This window comes from Lycium barbarum, chromosome 11 (assembly GCF_019175385.1).
Source record: "Lycium barbarum isolate Lr01 chromosome 11, ASM1917538v2, whole genome shotgun sequence".
NCBI classification, from domain to species: Eukaryota; Viridiplantae; Streptophyta; class Magnoliopsida; order Solanales; family Solanaceae; genus Lycium; species Lycium barbarum.
This window is the reverse complement of record NC_083347.1, coordinates 36,631,242-36,652,495: the sequence shown is the minus strand read 5'-3', so window position 1 is coordinate 36,652,495 and position 21,254 is coordinate 36,631,242. Positions and strand designations below refer to the sequence as shown.

The window sequence follows — 21,254 nt, the reverse complement described above, 5'->3', positions numbered from 1 at the left end:
TCTTTAAAAAAATTAAAATATTTATACATTTAAAAATTACATAAAAATATTTATTGTAAATCATAATAATTAACAATTTAAAATATTTAAAAAATATATAAATAAATCACAATCAAATAATTTTTAACTGAGTCACACATTAATAGACACAAAGGAAGTAATTCATTGCTCTTACTATAAAAAGCCAAGCACACTCCCACTTTTTTTATTTCGGAAAAGGGCCAAATATACCGAGTACTGTTGAAAAAGGGCTAAATTTACCCTTCATTATATTTTGAGTTTAAACATATCCCTATCATTATATTTTGGATCTAAATATATCTCTTCTCCGTTAAAATTATCCAAAATAGACACTATATCTTATGTGACACTGACAACTCAATAGATCGACGCCACGTGACATGCCACCTCGCCACACGACCCATTTACCTCCCTCTTCCCCTTCTTCACCCATCACTGCCACCATCAACACCACCACCCCACCACCTCCACCTTCACTCACTAACCGAGCAATTTTTACTTTGAAATGAAGTTGCAATTAGTTGCAGTAGATCAAAAAACAAAATGACTTTTAACATTTAATTGTTTTATCAACTAATGTAGCATTGAAGCGTAGTTGATTAATTAATCAGATATTGCATCAATAGTTTCTTTTGTACTACTATTCAGATGATACTAATATTGTTAATTGATAAAGTGGCTTTGTAAAGGAGGTCTTCACTCTCGATGCTCTATTGCTTGTTTCTCTTTTCGTTTTTTCCCTTGGTTGCTCTTGAACCCCTCTCTGTATTGAGGAGAAGATGAGCAGAGGGAGTGAAGGTGGAGGTGGTGGTAGTGGTGGGTGAAGACGGGGAAGAGGGAGGTAAATGGGTTGGGTGGTGAGGTGGTATGTCAGGTGGCGTCCGCCTCACTCACTTATTAGTGTCATGTGGTGTTTACTTTGGATAATTTTAACGGAGAAGGATTATATTTAAATCTAAAATATAACGATAGGAATATATTTGAATTCAAAGTATAACGGAGGATATATTTGGGGCTTTTTTTAATAGTACGGGTGTATATTTGGCCATTTTTCAATAGTACGGGGTATATTCGGCCCTTTTCCGTTTTTATTTTCCTTGTCCTGCTCTACCGCTCACTTTTCTTCTGACTCAAAATTCAAGCTTGGCAGACTCAAGTTTCCTAATTCAGCTGTAAGTTTCCAAGTCCTATTTATGTTTTGATTTTAGCCTTTTTCCTTTTATACATGATAGCAGATCATACGTCCATATCAGGTTATATATATCTTGTTTTCTTTTCTTCTTTATTTCTGTGGGCTTAAGTGGGAACTAATCAACAACTTTATTCGGTAGTTTGAAGCCCCAAAAATCAAGAATTCGGAAAATTTGTTCATAGTTCTCAGACCTGGTTGAATTTTATAGTGGTAATTATCTTGGATCATTTTCTTTTTCTTCCTTTTGTGATCTCTTTTTATGAGTAAAGAGAATTTATTTTCTGTTGGGCTAATTCTTCTTTATAATTAATTCTGTTGGGTCTTTTTTTTTTTTTTTTTTTTCATTTTTGAGAGTAAAGTATAATTCTTTCTGGTGGGCTTATCCTCTATATACTCCAGGTAATTGATGTTTGTTAATTTTTTAGCTTTGTTCATCTGGTTTATGAAAATATAGATATATTCTTGAAAATTAATCAAGAAACTTTTAAGGTTACCCAAGTCTGCTAAATTTGACTTCTTTGGAAGATCAAGAACCGTTTAAATGATTTTTCGCTCTCATGAATTATCAGCCAATTGTGGCTAAACTTGCTTGAAATAATTTATAGATGTCTTCAAGCTTTAGAAAGTGCTGAATTAAACTACGGGTCAAGGCCTGTGATTTCTTCATTGCTGTAACTATGCCTGGAATTTATTGGTTCAGAAATTACTCATCTTTCTAAAATGATGTGTATCAATAGAGGGTTGTCATCATGTTGTTGTTTAATTGCATGTTTTAACTATGAGGAATTGGTTGATAGACGAAAAATGGACCTTTCAGTGTTATTGACATGATAAACTCTCAACAGTGGTGGAGTATAACCTATTCTTCCTTAATGAATTTGTTTGGTTGCTAGTTAGAGTTATGCAGGGATTAGTTATCGAAGGTTTAGTTATTCCCTCTTCTACCCTGCATAAATAAAACATAGACTTCCGCATAGCTTATACATGTATTAGTTATGCGGGATTGTAAACTAGTAACCAAAACACCGTACTTGGTGTGTTGAATTTTATACATAGCAACAAAAATGCTACCAAACATGGTACTAGTTATGTTGGTTTTAATACATGAATAACTTACTTCCTAACCAGCGAATAAACTACCCCAAAAATTAGTGGCTCGTTCCTTTTCTTATTTTGCCAGCATTATTCAATGAGCTAACTCTTATTGCATGGTAAATTAGTAAAGTTGAAGTCCTTTGTTTGATCGTGCAAAGCAGGTTATCTGAAGGTCAAGTAGAGGGGATAACTCAAAATACTAAAGGTAGAAACCATCAGCTTGAAAGAACTACACATGGACAAGAGTAAGCGCTTAGTCTACCTACCCTAACTCGCTATCTCATTTTTCAGATTTCTGACAGTTTTCCCTGATTAAAATGACTATTGTATATATTTGTTCGTTGGTGACACATTCTTCATGTAGCCCTTGATAAATTCTAGTATATCTTATTCCATTAGATTTCTCGTAGATATCTGAATGCTGAGTTCAAGTTAATTAAAAAGAAAAAAAATTATTGCACGATGAAATGTTTATGGATGACTGATTTTGTACAGTTGTTTGCAGTTTTGCATTTGGAAAAGTTCTAGGATATGTACATTTTTAGGAAAAAAATTGTATTTACCCTTCATTTGCAAGTTGAGCATTTAATATTCTTATAAGTATTAAATCTTAGATAGGGAAATTTGGTAGACATAATTAATTGGACATCTGGGTCTAACAGGTGCTAGTCTTGAAGCTGGAGAGGGCAGAAATAGCGTTGAACTCGTGAAATCAGCCTCTGAGAAACATCTTGACCTTTTGAGGCCAACAGCCCGATATTATTCAGCATTTAAAGGTAGCCTTTTTCTTACTCTTTTTTTTTTTTTTTTTTTCCTGATAAGTAATAAGAAATTTTATAACAGCTTGCACTAAGCCAGTTGATCAGACGTAATTACAGAGAGTGAAAATTCTCTTTTTTTGTCTTTTTTTTTTTTTTTTTTTTTTTTTGTAAATAAAGATTTTATTACCAAAAGTAATCGGTTACAGCTCAAAAAGAAATGTAGAGAAGGACATGTCCCTTAACTGCAGCAGCAACGAACAAACCTCTATACATCAATGGCTATTATCAGTAAACTATGATAGTAACTAAGCTCAGCCAATGGACTATGCAACCTTGGAAGTAAGGATCCTCTACAGTGGACTTCCTGTGTGATTTGTCTTAGAAAAATCGCTTGCTCTCTTCTTTTCTGCTGGTATAATCTAAAGTTCCCCCCTGCCACACAAAGTATATACGGCAAGCAAGAACTATCCGATACAGAATAGCTTTCACTGATCTGCTTTTTGCCTGTCCAATAGCCCATATAACTTCATCACTCCACTCTGCAGCAGGTCTTCTGATAATACCTTGCCAAGCTAGCATCTTTTCCCACACAATTGATGAATAAGGACATGTGAAAAAGAAGTGGTTCAAAGACTTATCAACAGAACACCATAGAGGGCAGGAAAGATCATTAACAGTTGCCCATTTTGCAATCCTATCATTGGTCTGTAATCTTCCCTGAATGGCCAAGTATAGAATGATCTTCCATCTTGGTGATCCTTGGTTATTACAGGTCAATCTTCTCCATTCCACCTTTGGCATGTCACCACGGAGTCTCTGGTATACATTCTTTGTGCTAAACTTGTCCATTTGAAGAATGTCTTGTTCCTCATATCCAGCTAGCTCAAAGGTCTGTTTAGAACCTAGTATCTTCTTGATCATCCATGATGCATCAGTAGGTTTTGCATCCCAAACAGGCCCCTCTTTTATGTAATAACTATGGGCCAATTGAATCCATAGTTTGTCCTTCTTCAGACATAAGCTCCATAGAGGTTTACAGATAGCAGCCCTATTCCAAGTTGATATGTCAAGAAATCCTAAGCCACCAGCAGCCTGGGGACAGCATAACCTTTCCCAAGAAAGAGTGAAAATTCTCTACTATGTTTAGTAATGCATGTACATCTTGTACAATGACCAGTTTGCACCAAAAAACAACAACAACAACAACAACATACCCAGTGTAATCCCACAAGTGGGGTCTGGGGGGTAGAGCGTACGCAAACCTTACCCCCACCTTGGAAGGTAGAGAGGGTGTTTCCGATAGACCCTCGGCTCAAAGAAAACCCAAAGCAGTCAGGAAAAAGAAATAATAGAAGTAAAGAAGTGTTTGCACCAAAAAGCAAGCAAAAAAAATATAAAGTGGTGAATATTTCTCCTATTGCCTTAGAAAATTCTGCTATTCTTTCAAGCCGACCACTCAACTACTGTGGCCTGAGGTATAGTGTTCCAAATGTTTTGGGAATTCTTGCATAAGCCCCCTGTTCCAGCACTGCAGCAGCTGTGTAATGGAGCTAGGCATGGTCCAACACACCAAATATTGCCAAAGACATGCTTCATGATTGATTTGTGACCCTCCAATGCAAAAAGAGGTGGCCAATTACTTCAAATCGCTCTTGATCACACAATGGACACCTACTGCAAAGCTGAAATCCCCTCTTTTGAAGGTTTATTTGAGTGGGGCAAGAGACCCTCAGAGGAGCACTATTGAACCAAATCTTTTTCCAAGGCCATATAACCCCATTGGCGTTAGATTCCAGCATAGCATAGCAACTTTTGACTGAAAAGGTCCTTTGGGGTGTCTCTTCCAACTGATAGAGTCAACTTTGTTATGATGCAAAACTAACTTTTTTGGGATAGCAAGACTATTTTGGCTTCTTATATGCCGATTACAATCTGGACAGCTCTTGGTGGACATATGTGCTTCCATTATGCTTTTTATCTTAGAACATAAACCCTTTTCCCATGACAATAACTTGTATTTGGCCTGCATCGAAGAAGCAGCATTTGCATTTAGCTCACAGATTGAAATGCTCATTTTCTATAATGCCTGACCCATATGGATCAGAAAAATAAGTAGAATGCTGTTAGGATCATTTTCTTTACAAACTTTTATTTATGGAGGTTCCCTGTCTTTGTCTTATCTATTCTAGCTTCTGAAATTAGAACAACAAAAAGCTATTGATGATTATTTCTCACACCCGTCAGCAAATAAACGCAGAACTCCTTAAGGATATCTTGAAATACATTAGAACATATCTTAATCTTTTCTTAAGTTTTACCCTCATTCAGTTACTTCTTCGAGGCCTTCATAGTGTGAGGATGAAATATTCTTATACATGCTCCATAAGAAAACTATTCTGATACAGGTTTATTACGTCTTCTGGTCTATCTCCTCCCCACAAATAAGTATTGTTCATAGGTTTTCTTTTCCTTTTGTTTGGGCTGTGGGATGGGGTAGAATCTCTGCTAACTTTATCTTTAATTCCCTGGTTCTATTGTATCTATGAAAACATGTATTATTGTAAAAATTCAATTTGATACAACCTTTTATCTATTTACCAATCATCTGTCCACACTTGTCACACAAAAAGATAAAAAAAGAGAGGCAAACAGAAATTCTGAGTTGGATACCTGTGATTATAGGGCAAGGAGGTGATGCAGAAGATCGTGAGAAGGGAAAGTATACGTTGATTAGAGATGTAGAGGACCTTCAAACAGGGTTCTATGATAAACCTCTTCCTTGCTTTGGTTGTGGAGTCGGATGGTTTTCGTAAGTGCTATTATATGTCTCAGTTAATCTCTCTCTCTCCTCTTCTGGAGAATCTGATTGTTTAAAATTATTTACCACTAGATTTCTACTGGGATTTCTATGCCCGTTGATGTGGTATTATGCCACAATACTTTATTTCGGAAACTACTACCGTAAGGATCCTAGAGAACGTGCCGGGCTTGCTGCATCTGCTATTGCTGTAAGTTGATTCCCACCCCCCTTGCTAACTTTTAACATCAAAATAATGGATCAATCAAAAGAGGAAAAAGGAAATTCATGAGATTGCATTTCTGTACATTTCTGGTTTTCTGTGACACTTAATTTTTTTTTGTCTATCTTGATACTGTGTTTATCAGTGTTAAACAGTTCTAACAGCGTTCAGGATTTACACTCTTATGCAGGCAATGGCGTGTTCTGTTGTGTTGCTAATTATAGCAGCAGCTCTCTTCTTGTAGCTTCTGCTATGCCAGTTTCATACTAGCCATAGCCAAGATGTCAGAATTGTGCTGTTGCTTGCTTTGTAGTCAAGTCAAAAGCCATTACTCGGATCCAAATTCTCAAATTGTAAATGCTCTTACGAGGGAAAAAAAAAAATCTTATACAGAACTATACACATGAAAATCTATACCTCCTTATGTGTTCCATCAAGATTTATTATTGAAATTCCTCTTGTTTGTATACATGTTTTTCCATGTAAAAAGTGCCATAATAATAATACAGATTTATGTGTAGGATAAGTTAAAAAGACTCTCAATCATCTCCATTTTTCAGAACAGAAATATATTATCCAGATTGCTTCAGTGTCCCATCCATTAGTGCTTCTAAATTTTCTTGAAATTGCTTCCAATATGTTTCATTGTTTGTAGTCTGTTTGGTCAAGTTTCCAATATCTGTTTATATTTTTACTGCATTTCAAATGAGAAAGAAGAAGTGCTTTAGAATGATAGTAGCTTATGTTTTCTCATATTATTTTAGATTAGATATGTTTTTTGAAAAATTAATATCACCTTTATGGTGAGAGGTTAGGCATGACCTCAATCTATATATTGCAAAATAAGCACATAGTTACAAAAGGGGTGGAGCACCTGAGAGACTCCTAATTACGAATGTTAGGCACAATCAAAAGGTGCCCAAATAAGAAAAAAAAGGTTTGAAGATGTTCTATCTTCCTATGAAATATGTGTACTCAAAACCATAATTTATACAACAAAAAACTTCTTATTAATTGTGATTCTGAAATTAATTAATTGGTCTTTATCATTCTTCAGAGAAGATCTCACTTTTCTTGGTAAGGTGTTAGCTTCCATGAAGAATGTAGGTAACTTCCTCTGTAGGCTCAAGTTAGCAAGAAAATTAGCAACACATTTGATCTCCCTAAAGCAGTATATGAACTTGTAATTGCCAGCTTGCTTGCTTTAGCTATGAAATCTGGTCATTTAGTCCTGCATTCTGCCGGGAGGGCTTATGATAAAACTGTTAATGGCATTAATCAAGACTTGTGAGCCTGATTCAACATGAATCCCCTTGAAACCCATTGTCGTAGCACCACTTCAATCCTGAATATATTGCATTAGATTCAGCCATGTATAGTTAAGAGGTCCCCATTTTGGTTTCTCAAGCAGCCTCCTCCTCCTGCCAAACCAGAGTTTCCTTTTACTAAACTCCCTATGTGTTAATCCATTTCACTTGGATGACCTTCATAATAGGTTTACATCTCTCTACTGTAAAGTGAAGTGGTTTTCAGCCAGTGAAGAGAGGAATGGAGGAAAATTGTGTATTAACAGGGGTGTATATCATCTATTGAATCTTGAATAACAATTTCCTGACAACAAAGAAAAAATTCACCCCCATATCTAGCTCTGCTCTAGCAATCGTGTCGTTGCAATAAGGGGTTGGATGTCTAATTGCCCGGGCGGTAATGACAGTATCTTGTACCTGAATCGATGACTCAGTTTTTCTAAATAATGAGGAGGACTGAGATGTGCCACAGAAAGTTGCACACCTTAAACGGGCACCATCATAATACTTCTTTGCTACACCATTCTGTAATTTTTCCCTAACATTTTTCTCAAAATGTGGAAAGAAAAGATTAGAAATTAGACATGCAAAATCAAGCTTTTTCTATGGGCTTATAGGCGATGTTTTGCATAATCAATAACTGATATAACCTATTATTATTTGTAACTCCATTGCATCCCATGAACGATTATATAATCTTTAACATATTCTAAACTTAAGAAGACATATTTTTTTTAAAGAGTACTTACTGAATTTGAAAACATTGAACGTGTTTTTAACACAGCTTTATGTATAATATTTGCTAGGGTTCAAATTCAACATTTAGTAGGCATTCAAATAATATTTAGTTGAGGTAAAAATATTTAAAGTTAAAGGTGAAATTAAAGTGTTCGAAAATTGTTATTACAATTACGTTTGAACATGAACTTAAATCACTACTAAAAAAAGGGGGCATTTTCGACCAAAAAATTTCGACCACAATTTTGGTCGGAAAAAAATCGACCACAGGTGGTCGAAATTTGCAGAATTTAATTTTTATTAAACTTTTTATAGGATTTTGACCACACTGGGTTGATTTTTTAACTGGAAAAGTGAATTTCGACCACGTGTGGTCGAAATTAATTTTTGTACAAATAATAAATGGAAAAAAATATTTTATACATAATTAAATTATATAAATATAAAACAATTATTTAAAAAAAAAAAAACTAATTTCGACTACAAGTGGTCGAAATAATTAAGTCAAATTTGGTCAAATATGACTTAATTATTTTCGACCGCATGTGGTCGAAAATTCAAACCCCATCGGGTCACTTTCTTTTTATTTTTCTCCTTCTCTTTCTCTCTCCTTAATTCCTCCTCCCTCTCCTCTCTACGCAGCCCACCACCCCACCTCCTTATACGCTCAATGCCGCACGCCACCGCCGTTTCCGACCAGCAGTCGAAAATCCCAACCAGACGCCACCGCCGTTTTTGACAAGCTCAGGTATTTTTTTTTTCTTTTTCAATCTTATGAACACAAGCCCCAAATTGAACTAGTTCTCAAGCATGTATTTCAATACCATGTTGTTAGTTGCATTACCTTCTATATTTAGTAGATTTGATAACCTTTTTTAAAATCCCAGTAGTTGTTCTAGGGTTTATATCATGTTATTTTTTTAGGGTTTTGAATTGAAATTGAATGAAATATTGAAATTAAATTGGTCTGGATGCCACCTTTATAAAACATAGATTGTTTAACTATGATGAATTCGGATGCTTTATATTGGCGTTAGGCATAATGAATAAGAGGTTCATCACATCACCGACTATGTTGGGGGCGGGTGGGGGTTGGGGTTAATGGACCTGAATTGAACAAAACGAATATAGCAAGTTTCATTAGTTGACTTTAACTAGTTGGGGACTGAGAAGTAGTTGATCCAAGTTGATGCGGGTGTGTTGTGTTTAAAGCTTTTAGCTTGATTGGTACAACGGTTTTAATTTTGTAGTTTCTAAATTTTGCTATTTATAATTGCAGGCGATAACAGCTGCATTTTTGTCAGCGGTCAGTGATATAGTGTCTCAGAAGATTACTGGCATTAAGAGACTTCAAATTAGACGCCTTCTTCTGAAAGTGGTACTGTTTTCATAGCTTCCTTTTAAACATGCCCGTGCGCTTCTTTTTCCCCCCTTTCCTTTTTTTTTTTTTTTGTGTGTTGTGGAAATCTGAAAGTTTTGTCACATGTGTTCAATTTTCTTAACTTCATTGTGGGAGAAACTCTGTCTACAAGACGTATAAAAAATGTCGAAAGCTTACACCCATATGATTCCCTACAAAAGACACTCAGTCAATATATACTGATAGGATTGTCTTCAATGTTCATCTCATAATTTGCTCAAATTTTCTGTAGACTGTTCTGAAATTAATTCACTCAAGAGAAAACTTCTAGTATATTTCGGCATAATTTGATCGTAAAAGCTTGATGACTTCTTTTGCCGCGCTTAATGTTGATGGTCTGATGAACCCTTTGCCGGTTTTGGAGAGTTTGATTTAAGTATATTGATGTTGAATATTGAAAAATAAGAATCTTATAACCTCTGCAAATAAATTTTTGTTGAAATGATTTGATTATGAGCTGCAAAGGCTTACTACAGTTGTAGTGTTATGACAAGACTTCTAAAATGGCACTTAGTATCAGAATCATGTATGCTTCGAATATATTCCTTTGCTTAGCATATATAAGTTGCTTTCTGGAATTGTTATTGGCTGCTAACATAGTTACATGCAGCTTTTTGGCTTTGCCTATCTTGGACCATTCGGGCATTTTTTTCACTTATTGCTGGACAAACTTTTCAAGGGGAAGAAAGACACAACAACTGTTGCAAAAAAGGTAAACAGAAATCCTTCTTCTTTGGATAATTTATAATAAGTATCTGGAAAAGAAGTTCCATATTCATCTTGTAGTCACTTATCACATCCTTTCTTTTTTCCTGTTAATAGATTATTTTCATTCTTGATCAATGATAAAACTCTGCTATATTATTTTCATTCTTGATCAAAATTAAATTAGTCTGGATGCCACCTTTATACCCGTCAGCCCTTGAAAGCATAGATGTTGCTGATGATGGCGCAGTTGATCCTAAGGAGTATGAAGCTATGAAGCATCAAGTTGCTTAGCTAACAAGAACACTTAATTCCTCGGAGGCTCGGATGTTGGGTATGCAAGCCTAAATTAATAGTTTATGATGGATATGTTTAAATGGATATGTATATTATCTTTAAGGGTTTGAATGTAGTTTTAGTTCGAATTAGAAGTACTTTTAAGTTTATAATGTTTAAGTGTTTGAATGATGTTTATGATGTTTAAGTGTTTGAATGTAGTTTATGATGTTTAAGTGTTTGAATGTAGTTTTAATTTTAAGTACTTTGAGGTTGAATTTGATTGTTTATAAGTGTTTGAATGGACAATGTTTAAGTGTTCAAGTGTTTGAACATTGTTTATGGTTGTTGTGTTGCATTGTTGATGAATTGGATGGCTGTTTTGGTTGATGAATTTAACTATTTGGAAATTGGCAGGTGGGCTGCCGCCAAAAGCAGGCAAATGCTGGAAAAAATATTCCAGATTTTCGACCACAGATATTTCACAATTTCGACCACATGAGGTCGAAATTGTACCTAGAAAAATTCAATTTCGACCACATGTGGTCAAGATTTAGCAAGATTCTTGCCAGATTTCGACCACATGTGGTCGAAATTGAATTTTTATTTTCTTTTTATATTTAAATATAAATAATGTTTTCAACCACACGTAGTCGAAAAAGTTAAATATAATTTAATATAAAAATAATTTTTTCGACCACATGTGGTCGAAAACAATTTTTCCCTTAATTTAGGTAGAATGTGATTTCGACCACGTGTGGTCGAAAATTTCGAGCACACGTGGTCGAAAAAAAAAATCGACCAAGCTGTTATCGACCTACGCGTGTGGTCGAAAAATTGGTCGAAATAAAGGTTTTTTCGACCTCGTGTGGTCGAAATTTTTGGTCAAAAATCCCTGTTTTTTTAGTAGTGAATTGAAAAAGAAAAGTTGAAATTGCGAGTAGAAACCTTATTTATTGCGTGTGAATATTGATTAAACCAGTTTTATTAATATTTTAACATTATTTCAAATATTAAAGTTAGTGATAATTACATTAATTTAAACTTTTTAAAATTTGTTTTACTGTTCAAAATTCAATCATATTTTATGATTATTAACTACTCCTAAGTAATATATTTAAATTTTTATATCTATAAATCACATTTGATTTCTAATGCTAATTTGTTAATATAATCTGTAAAGAACAAAAAAGAGAAAATATCACCATATTAAAAGATTTATCCTCAAATCAAAAGATTAATTTCCAACAATGTGATTGGGCCCCGTGTCGAGCAAGGCGCTTTTCCTATTTCTAGTAGTAGTGTAAGTATTATACAAGCAATTTATGTTTCGTCCATCCTTTCAGAGGGTGTGTATGAAGGATACATTTTTGCGAAATCAAATCACAATAATTCTCAAATCCCTCCCCCCACCCCACCCTTTGCCCAAAATCCCTAATTTAGCCATAAAAAATATATATATTATGTTTGTGGGCCTGATTTAAGGATCGGTTCTGGAAAGCTGTCTGATTACTATTGGGTTTAGGGTCTTTCAGAGTCTATATATACATGGTTTCCTTCATAATTATGTATCCTTCTGAAACATCTTTCGTTAAATAATAAGAGTTGGTCACGTGTGTTCTTCTTTTTACGTTATCAATACTATAATTCACGTTGTCTCATAATAGAAAACCCTAATTCTCCTGTGTTGCAATGGCACCTCGTAAGGCAGCAGGAAAAAGGTGGGAAGATCCTAGTCTTGCAGAGTGGCCAGAGAATGATTATCGTCTATTCTGTGGTGATCTTGGTAATGAGGTGAATGATGATGTCCTATCAAAAGCCTTTTCAAGATTTCCAAGTTTTAATATGGCTAAGGTTGTGAGAGACAAACGGACTGGTAAGACTGAGGGATATGGATTTGTGAGTTTTTCCAACCCATTAGACCTTTCTAAGGCACTTAAAACAATGAATGGGAAGTATGTTGGTAACCGGCCTATTAAACTATGCAAGAGTAAGTGGCAAAAGAGGATTGACTATGAAGCTCTTGAAAGTCACAAGAACCGATCACATAAGAAACCAAAGCTAGCAACGAAAAATATATTTCACAAGTGAGTACCAACCATGTTAATGGTTCAAGCGGCGAGATATTTCAGTTTCATGCTTTGATTAATGTATATGTTATTTAACCTAATGTAGGTGTGCTCACGATGATTAAGTTTTAATCTTAGTTTGTGGTTCCTTTTGAATAAAAAGAAAAGTGTGTTTGAAAGTCAATTATGGAAACTGGACATCTAAGATCTCTTTTACAATTAGTATTATTTAAATATATTAACAATATGAACTAATTATTTATTACGAAAGATTTAATGAAGTTTTTTTATTTCAACAACAATAAAAAGGAAGAGAGATTTAATGAAATTTTTTATTTCAACAACAATATAAAGGAAAAGGACTTCGATGCAGACACAGAAAAATATGACAGCAAAAGAACAAGAGGTACAAAGCCAAAGCGCAATAAAGAATCATAGTGATACACATCGAAGAACAGACAACTACTCCAGTACTAAATAATACTACTACTAAGAGTACGCATAACCAACACTTCCCTATCTAATCCTTGACCTCCACACTTTCCAATCTAATTTCATGTCCTAGATAGAATTTCGTTTCATTAAAATGTAAAATAATCGGGAAATAGAAAGATTGGGGATTATAAGATTTTGGTCACAGATGCATTGTCAACAATGCGAGAGATTATTTTGTCCTCACCTATGAGGATAGATTTTTTTCAAAAAAAAAAAGAAGATTTTGGTAAAGGATGTTTACCACCGTTTATGCTTCTAAGGAGAAATTTTCTTTCTGTGTTGCTCCTCTGCAGCAGAAAATAGTCTCAGCTGCTGTATAAAAGTACTAGGAGTATGTTTTTTCACACACTTACCCAAACGCTTCAAACTATAAGGCAAGTAACTTTTTGAAGAATAAATACTTCTAAATTTCCCAAAAACTTTACCAACCACGCTAAGAAGATCTTCGGCTATTAGTAGGTTAATTGTGCTCTAGAAATATGGATCATGAGAATGATGATGATAAGAACTTGACGCTCTTGGCGAACACACAAATTTGATGATAAACCAACAAACTATAAATACAAGTCCCTCTCACATAACAATACTCAACAATTTTCTTACAAAAAAATAACATATCTAATCTCCACAATTTCAATAGCACAAGCAAAACTTCGGAATACACTCCCCTCAAATTGAGGTCATGAAGTTGATCGTATGAATCATAGGTGAAGCTTGTTTTATAGCTTTGGCTCTGCATTGTTTTCTTTTTCCCCAATATTGGTTCTAAAACTTATAAAGCGTCTGAAATGAAAGAATTCTCAGGAGCTTTTGGCTGCCAGTCGCACATATTTGCCATCAACAACGAATTTAGAACTTGAAGTTATCTGCAGGAAATAGCAACATCGAATTATGTCAGCACTGTACATGTTTAGCCAAAGAATCAAAAGAAACAGACACTGATACGATTTGATAGGATTAGCTGACCTTATGCTCGATTGTGTTGCTGACTTGGCTTTCATCTTCTACCATGCCAGACTCATTCACAGACTTCAGAACAATCTTTTTAAGTTTCTTCAACTTCAGAGCTCCATCAGAATTCTGTCCCAAATGAAACGAGCGAATAAGAGAGATACCAGACAATGCATATAAATTAGTCGCTGTGACGTGATAAATAAAGACTCTTCTTTCAAAGAGGAAGAAATGCTCATGAAGATGTATATGAAACAAAAGTTGGAACATGTATATGAAAGAAAGGTTGCAAACTACTGACGAAATGGAGAAAACACATACAGATTTCAAAGCTGATGTGATCACTTTCTTCCACTTTATCTTCTTCTTGCTGTCATTTCCGTTAGACCCATCCAAGACAGCTTTATCGTGTTTCACTGTTTCAGTTTTGGCTTTCTTTTTGTGTTTTGTTTCCTGTTCTTTTTCAACCTGGATTACTTCACCGTTATCTAATTCAGCAGATAGTTTGGCGCCACCATTTTCAGATTCCCTGTCTTTTCTTTTCTTCTTTGAATGAGAATTATCATTTTCTGGTTCTTTTGAGTTTTGCTCCTTTGATTCCTCACATGCTTTGTTCTCAGGAATCTCATTCTTTTGATTTTTATCACTTGAGACGTCCACACCAAGGCCAGCTGTTTCATTCTGCTTAGGCTGCTGCTTAGCAGCGTGGAAAGCTCGTGCCTTTCCTCTGTGCTTCTTACCTTCAGCATGGCTTAGTAGAGTCTGCTTACTAGTTGCACTGGTATTACACAAACTGCAGATACATCACTTTGAGGTCAAATAAGGATGAACTAGATAACTCAGAAAAAGGAAAAGGCAGAAAACAACACAAAAGAAAAGAAAGAAAGAATAAACGAAAAATCAGAAACATGTCTCGCAACCCAATAATACAAGCCACTAAGAGGGAAGGAGGAAAAAAAAGAAGAGGATATTTGGGTAGGAAAGAGAAAACATGATTGAAGCTGTTACAAAGCTTCAGATGGATGAGGGAATAAGACGCAGAAGTCTATTCTGACTTGGAGTTAATGATTATAAACGAAGCCTGGGGGAAGACACACAACCTGTTGAGCTACAGATAATATTCCCTGTTGCAGCAACAGCACGATAAAAACATTTAATTGGACAAGGATAATACTGGTTTGTTTCAACGAAAGTGCCATCTCATTTCAAGCAAATATCCATAACCTTTTCCTTAAATTCTTAGAAAGCTAATGAGCAACGAGAAAAAGAGAAAGATAAAAAGCTTCACCAGACCTACAGAACCAAGGTGGACGGTCTGACAATCCAACATTGATGTCTACATCAGGCTTCTGCTTTGAATCACCGCTGAGCTTGGCAGGAGTTCCATTTGAAGCTTTTCCTTGGCCCTTTGGACCATATTTCTCCTAAAGAAGATACAGAAAATACAAATCTACATATCAAAACATCACTCGAATAAGACACACCAGCTTGGGAAGCAAATACTAAATCAAAGTAAATACTTGCAACATAAAGTAGGGTGATGGAGAGATGATGCAGCTATGATTTCCCTACGCAGATTAGGTTCCCGTTTGGGAGTGGCATGTATTTAATAAACAAGTATTGTCAACACTCATGGTACTTTTTAAGTGTTTGCTTAATTTATAAATGTACTTCTGGAAAAACTCATGTTTGGAGCTTTTGTAAATGATTTTGGGCATAAGATAAAACATTATTTCAAATAACAATTTAAAAGTTGGATGGTAATATTCTACCTGAAGTTAAATGCCTTGTAAGATTATCGTACTACTCTTTAAGTGTCATTCTAAAAGCTAATTTTGCAAAATGGCAAAACAGTGCCTTGTCAGATTATCGCACTACTCTTTAAGTGTCATTCTAAAAGCTAATTTTGCAAAATGGCAAAACAGTGCCTTGTAAGATTATCGCACTACTCTTTAAGTGTCATTCTAAAAGCACCATATCGAAAAACTCAACAATCATACTTCCAAACAGGCCCTACGCTAAGTTTGAATAAAGGAAAATATTTTTCATGGAAAATGTATTTCCTTCAGAAACCATTTCAGAATCATTTTCTAGAGTTTTGTTGGGTATAAAGTAGGTTATGTGTAATAATCATATAATTTGGAAAGGGTACGAGAGTAGTATTTTGCAGAGATTATTTTGTAACTTGTATTAATAATAGAAAACAGTGTCTAAGAGTTTGTCTGAGCAAGTGACATGTAGTAAGAGACTAAGAGTTGTGATACTTGGAAACGAAATTGATTTGTAGGAATGTCAACTTTCCCCTTTCGGTGGAACTTTTCCTTGGAAAATATTTTCCCATAACCAAAAACTGGAAAATAATTTCATCAACGGGAAAATATTTTCTGCCATATTTCAAACACATCTAGATGAAATTATACATGAAGCTTTTAGCAACCAAAAGTTGAAGCTATACAAGGTTTTAGCAATAGAAAGTGAGAATGATAACAAGATATTTAGTCATTTTGTTGATTAAGCACTCAGCTAATAACTTAGAAAGATAAGTACGGCCAATGGACCACGACCCTGGTGATATTCAATAACACTGGATAGAGAAAGAACTTACTACTAAGTAATATTTTAGAAGTTAGTTAAGAGAACAGTAATTGCATTGAAGTGTTAAAAGGAGAATGTGTGTGCATTTGCCATTCTTGAAATATCATGTGAGCCGAAGGACCACATGTCAGATATTCAACTGATAAAAACAGAAATATCGTGTGTGCATATTCCATTCTTGTTTCTAGATACAAATATTGGGGTCTAGACAGGACATGGGGCAGGTCCAACTTAGAGAGCACATGACCTTAGTTAGGAGGTTATGGAGGACACAGATTAGGATAGAAGGTTAGTAGATAGTTGAGCGTTGTTTTCATACTAGCAGTCGTAGTATCTCCCTTGTAGTTTCTTGTCCTTTGATTTCTGCTACTATATGTTGTTTCTTGTACTTCAATTACTGTATTTATTTGTGGTAGTTACGGCTTTTTTTTAATTCCAGACAGCTTTATCATGCTTTTTATAGTATTTTTCATGGCTTTTTATACTACTTTGAATTAATTGTCCGGGTCTACCGAAAACAGGTAAGTTCTGCGTATACTCTACGCTCCCAAGTCGGGAATAGCCTTGAAGATTATCCATACAATGAAAACATGTAAAACATAAAGAGAGAATATTACCGCTTCAGAGATGCATTGAGTATGAGTTTCCACTGTTTGACGACCAAATATCTCCCCACAATCAATGCAAGACAGCTAAACAAAACGCACACAAAACCAATAAGCTAACTTCAAAGCATAATTACATGAGTGAAGGGAGAAACGACCAAAAAAGAAAACCTTGTAAGCAGAACACATTCGGAAGTGGTTAGCCAATTTGGGTTTCTTGAGATTGTCTCCACAGTCTTCACACTGAAACCAAACCATTCTTTCAGGAATTATGCACAAGAGCTTAATGAATTTAGCAAGTCAAGAAGAAAAGAATGGCTTTTAAGGAGTAGGGTTTACGGATTTTGAGCAAAAGGCTGATTATGGCGTTACTTTACTCTGTTAAAATCCAAGTGAGCACAGCGGACAGGGCGAGTGGCGAGAGCCAATCTTTTTCTATAGAAAATCAGGGCCCAATTATTTTACAGATCCAAATTCTTTTTGGGCAATTTGCAGGATTGGCCGGAATTGCCCTTCTTCTGGGTGGTCTTTAAATTTTGACCCTCATATTTGAAATCTTTAAATTTTGCCCTTCGACTAAAATTTATGGGTTCCAGGTTCGAACCCCCACACAGTCAAAATTTTTTTAAAAATTCGCAAGGCAGAGTTTAATTTCGCTATGCCCCCACCGGCATACTCTTGTTAAGGAATTATCAAATTTATGTCGGACCCGACATACTCATGCCTTATGGGCAGACTTGACATAAGTATGTCGGGTCCGGCATAACTTTGGTAATTCCTTCACAAGTTTATGTCGGGGTTGCAATTTGCGACCTAAACCTTGTCTTGCATTTTTTTTTTTTTAATTTATGCTTGAGCAGGGGTTCGAACTCAGAACCTCATGATTTCTGCGTGAACACTCAGAGTTGCAATGCGAAGGGCAAAAATTAAAGACCAGCAATATGAGAGGCATAATTTAAAGACCACAAATATGAGGGGCAAAATTTAAAGACCTTGTCTTGCGAAAGGCAATCCGCGCAAAAAAATGTTGGCCCTCGCTGGGGGTGGTCTTTAATTTTTATCCCTCAAAATGGTGGTCTTTAAATTTTTTCCTTCAGGAAAAATTTCTGCCCATGCAAATTATGCCTGTGCGGTCCAAATTCTACCTTAAGTTGCAAAATTCTGCCTAGTGATTTTTTTTTATTTACTGAGATGGGTTCGAACCCACAACTTCGAGGTGTTAGGCGAGGGGTAAAAATTAAAGATTACAATTTGAAGGGCAAAACTTAAAGACCACCCCAAATGAAGGGCAATCCGCGCAAAAAAAAAAAAACTTTTGGGCCACCTAAATCATTTTTGCACGGATTGTTCTTCAAATTGCTGGTCTTTAATTTTTGTCCTTCACTTAAAAAAGTGATAGAAAAAATCTCGAGGTTCTGGATTCGAACCTCTGCTTAGTTAAAAGAAAAAATTGCATGGCAAGACTTCGGAAAAAGTCTGCCTTATAAGGCCTTAAAATTCTGCCTTAACGCCCAAAAAAAAAAAAAACTTTTTTCTACCTCTGCCTTGAGGCTAAAAATAAAATAAAAATTACTATGTTGTAATTTTACAAAGCCCGAATAGGCCTAATTTTGCAACAAAATTCTGTCGTGCAAAAATTATTATTTTTTTAATTGAGCTAGGGTTCGAACTCAGAACCTCGTGATAATTTAGGCCAAGCCAAAAATTAAAGACCACCCCCAAGTAAGGACAATCGTGCAAATTCCCCCAGCGGAATCCCTAATTTGGAGCCCAGAACTAAGTTGGCTGATTGCAGAGGGTTAAGTTCCCAAATGCCTCCATAAGGTCTTTATTTTTTGGCCCGCTTGATAAAATTTTGTAAAAATAACCTCCGCTCCAGAAAATTATCGAGACAAAGCTTTTCTTGCCCATCAGGCATCGGGTATGAGTTGTGTATATAAATTAGTTTTGTATATAAGGAAGAGTGAACCTGCTCAATTGACCACAAGCTCTGTCTTAGGCAAAAGCTAGAATTTATGTCTCATGAACAACAAAAATTGTTTCCATCGAATTTTTTCAAGTTAAGATCATTTTTTTAAAATTTAGTTAAGTAGAGATGAAAATTCGAGACCGAACTCTTTTAAGGACGCCAGGCGTCATTTCCTGGATTGCAGAAGTTGCTTACTAGGAGCTAAGAATTACGAAAATTTTGAATACCATCCTGGCCAGTTAAGGACACACTCCTAATTTGCCATTTTGCCTGATATCTTTTTTCGATTTTTCCTTTCCTAAATGTCCCTTTCTCATTCATATTGAAAACAAAAATCTCCAAATAATCAATATAGATCATGTGACAAAACTCTTCATTACTATTACGAATTTTGAATAACTAATATGGAATTTTGGTTTTAGGCATAAACTATGTATTAATAGAACGTTTGTTTTGTTTTACAATTTTGGTTAGTAGATATTTTCTTTTATGCACGTATAATAATTTATATATTATTTGATGTAAGATAGAACAGGTAACTAACTAGCATGTGTTGAATTAGCAAATATTAGCTTTAGAAAACCTATAGTAAAAAAGGTGTCGTTAAAGTAGACGTCTTGTTTTAATTATAAATAATGTACTAAAGAAAAAAAAATCTAATAAAAATTAGGCAGATGCTAATATTATTTTTTAACACTTGTCTATTTTATAAAGAAATTATTTAAAATTATTCTAAACTAAACAATAAAATTAGTTATCATAATATCTACGTAGTAACCTCTACATTATTATTATTATTGTTATTTCATTTTAAATTACCCAGACATTCATCATACAATAATTTGTGTACGTATTATTATTAATCGGAATAAAGCGAGAGTTGATTTCTCAGAAGATCATCAACTATCGTAATTGTACCACCAAAGTCACTTAACTTTGTTTTGTAACTGAAAAGTCACTCAACTTTCATCTTTGTAATACAAAAGTCACTTAACTTTGTTTTGTACCTGCAATGTCACTCAACTTACATCTTTGTAACACAAAAGTCATTCAACTCATTTTACCCAACTTTTGTTGACGTGGCATTTTTTAAAACGTTAAATCCTTATTTAATATAAACCCACACATTTTTACCATTTAGTGATCCGCCCCACTGAACAGACCCGCTATCCAAATTTTTATAACAAAACACTAAGGACTAAACTTCTACTAGTAATTTTTTACTAGTAACGTGCTGGATTCTCTTCCCTACTCAGGCCTTAACGTTTTGCCTCAAGATCATCTGGTTACTATGACGCTGCTGCTAAGCTATTTGCAAGTAGTAATAGTTCTTCAAGGAAATTTATACATTCTATTCACAAAATATTACCGAAATCAACTGGTCTAGTTGTACCATTGTTCTTCTTTTCATCTAATTCAGAATTCAGAATATAATTCTCTCGAGCAAGCAGTTTGAATTTAAAAAAGAATACCATAAGAAGTTGGTCGTGATTGCGGGGAAAGTAAATGTCACATCGATAATCAACGTTTCAATTCACTTAGTTAATGTAGGAAGTAGTGATTTTGTTCAAAATTACTATATCAATCCTCTGCTCTACAAAATTTATACTACTGATCAATTTTTAGATATCCTCATCAAGTCCTACACTAAATTCATTGGATAGCGAGTCAAGTTAGTGGGACGGGTCAGTAAATGGTAAAAATGGGTGAGTTTATATTAAATAAGGATTTAACTTTAAAAAATGTCATGTCAGCAAAAGTTGACTAAAATGAGTTGAATGACTTTTGTGTTACAAAGATAAAAGTTGAGTAACTTTTCAGTTACAAAACAAAGTTAACTTACTTTTGTATTACAAAGATGAAAATTAAGTGACTTTTCAGTTTCAAACTAAAATTAAGTGACTTTTTGTTACAATTGCGATAGTTATGTGACCTTCTGAGCTATCTCCTTATATTATAATTTCTACTTTCTACCTTTAAGGCTTTAACTAGTTCGTAAATCAAATGATTGGGAATGTAGAAATGGAAGCAGTGT

The 21,254-nt window shown here is 34.8% G+C and overlaps 3 protein-coding genes and 1 long non-coding RNA gene across 8 annotated transcripts; 3 read left to right on the top strand and 1 right to left on the bottom strand.

The window, feature by feature from the left end:
• Nucleotides 1-941: 941 nt before the first annotated feature.
• On the top strand, nucleotides 942-6,455 carry LOC132617845 (large ribosomal subunit protein eL20z-like). 4 transcript variants are annotated; one of them, XM_060332916.1, is made up of 7 exons: nucleotides 943-1,193; nucleotides 1,353-1,423; nucleotides 2,470-2,553; nucleotides 2,971-3,084; nucleotides 5,752-5,878; nucleotides 5,960-6,077; nucleotides 6,280-6,455. In XM_060332916.1, the coding sequence occupies exons 3-7, from the start codon at nucleotides 2,544-2,546 to the stop codon at nucleotides 6,331-6,333; spliced, it is 423 nt and encodes a 140-aa protein (XP_060188899.1). In that variant the 5' UTR covers nucleotides 943-1,193; nucleotides 1,353-1,423; nucleotides 2,470-2,543; the 3' UTR covers nucleotides 6,334-6,455. The 4 variants fall into 4 exon arrangements, with proteins under 4 accessions (XP_060188898.1, XP_060188899.1, XP_060188900.1 ...); XM_060332917.1 differs by lacking the exon at nucleotides 943-1,193 and adding an exon at nucleotides 1,213-1,274; XM_060332915.1 differs by lacking the exon at nucleotides 1,353-1,423 and having other exon boundaries at nucleotides 942-1,193.
• A 2,147-nt stretch (nucleotides 6,456-8,602) lies between these two features.
• Nucleotides 8,603-10,877, top strand: LOC132617846 (uncharacterized). Its single transcript, XR_009573855.1, has 4 exons — nucleotides 8,603-8,882; nucleotides 9,414-9,512; nucleotides 10,165-10,266; nucleotides 10,474-10,877. It is a non-coding gene; the product is annotated as an uncharacterized LOC132617846 (long non-coding RNA).
• A 1,171-nt stretch (nucleotides 10,878-12,048) lies between these two features.
• LOC132618886 (uncharacterized) lies at nucleotides 12,049-12,788 on the top strand. The gene has a single exon (XM_060333883.1). The coding sequence runs from the start codon at nucleotides 12,228-12,230 to the stop codon at nucleotides 12,624-12,626; it is 399 nt and encodes a 132-aa protein (XP_060189866.1). The 5' UTR covers nucleotides 12,049-12,227; the 3' UTR covers nucleotides 12,627-12,788.
• An 810-nt stretch (nucleotides 12,789-13,598) lies between these two features.
• LOC132618035 (UBP1-associated proteins 1C) lies at nucleotides 13,599-17,662 on the bottom strand. Of its 2 annotated transcripts, XM_060333097.1 has the most exons (7): nucleotides 17,590-17,662; nucleotides 17,422-17,493; nucleotides 17,263-17,337; nucleotides 15,344-15,474; nucleotides 14,372-14,843; nucleotides 14,066-14,179; nucleotides 13,599-13,965 (listed from the first exon to the last, which is right to left on the bottom strand). In XM_060333097.1, exons 2-7 carry the CDS (start codon nucleotides 17,437-17,439, stop codon nucleotides 13,900-13,902), a joined length of 876 nt encoding a protein of 291 aa, XP_060189080.1. In that variant the 5' UTR covers nucleotides 17,440-17,493; nucleotides 17,590-17,662; the 3' UTR covers nucleotides 13,599-13,899. The 2 variants fall into 2 exon arrangements, with proteins under 2 accessions (XP_060189080.1, XP_060189078.1); XM_060333095.1 differs by having other exon boundaries at nucleotides 17,422-17,654.
• Between the last annotated feature and the right edge of the window lie 3,592 nt (nucleotides 17,663-21,254).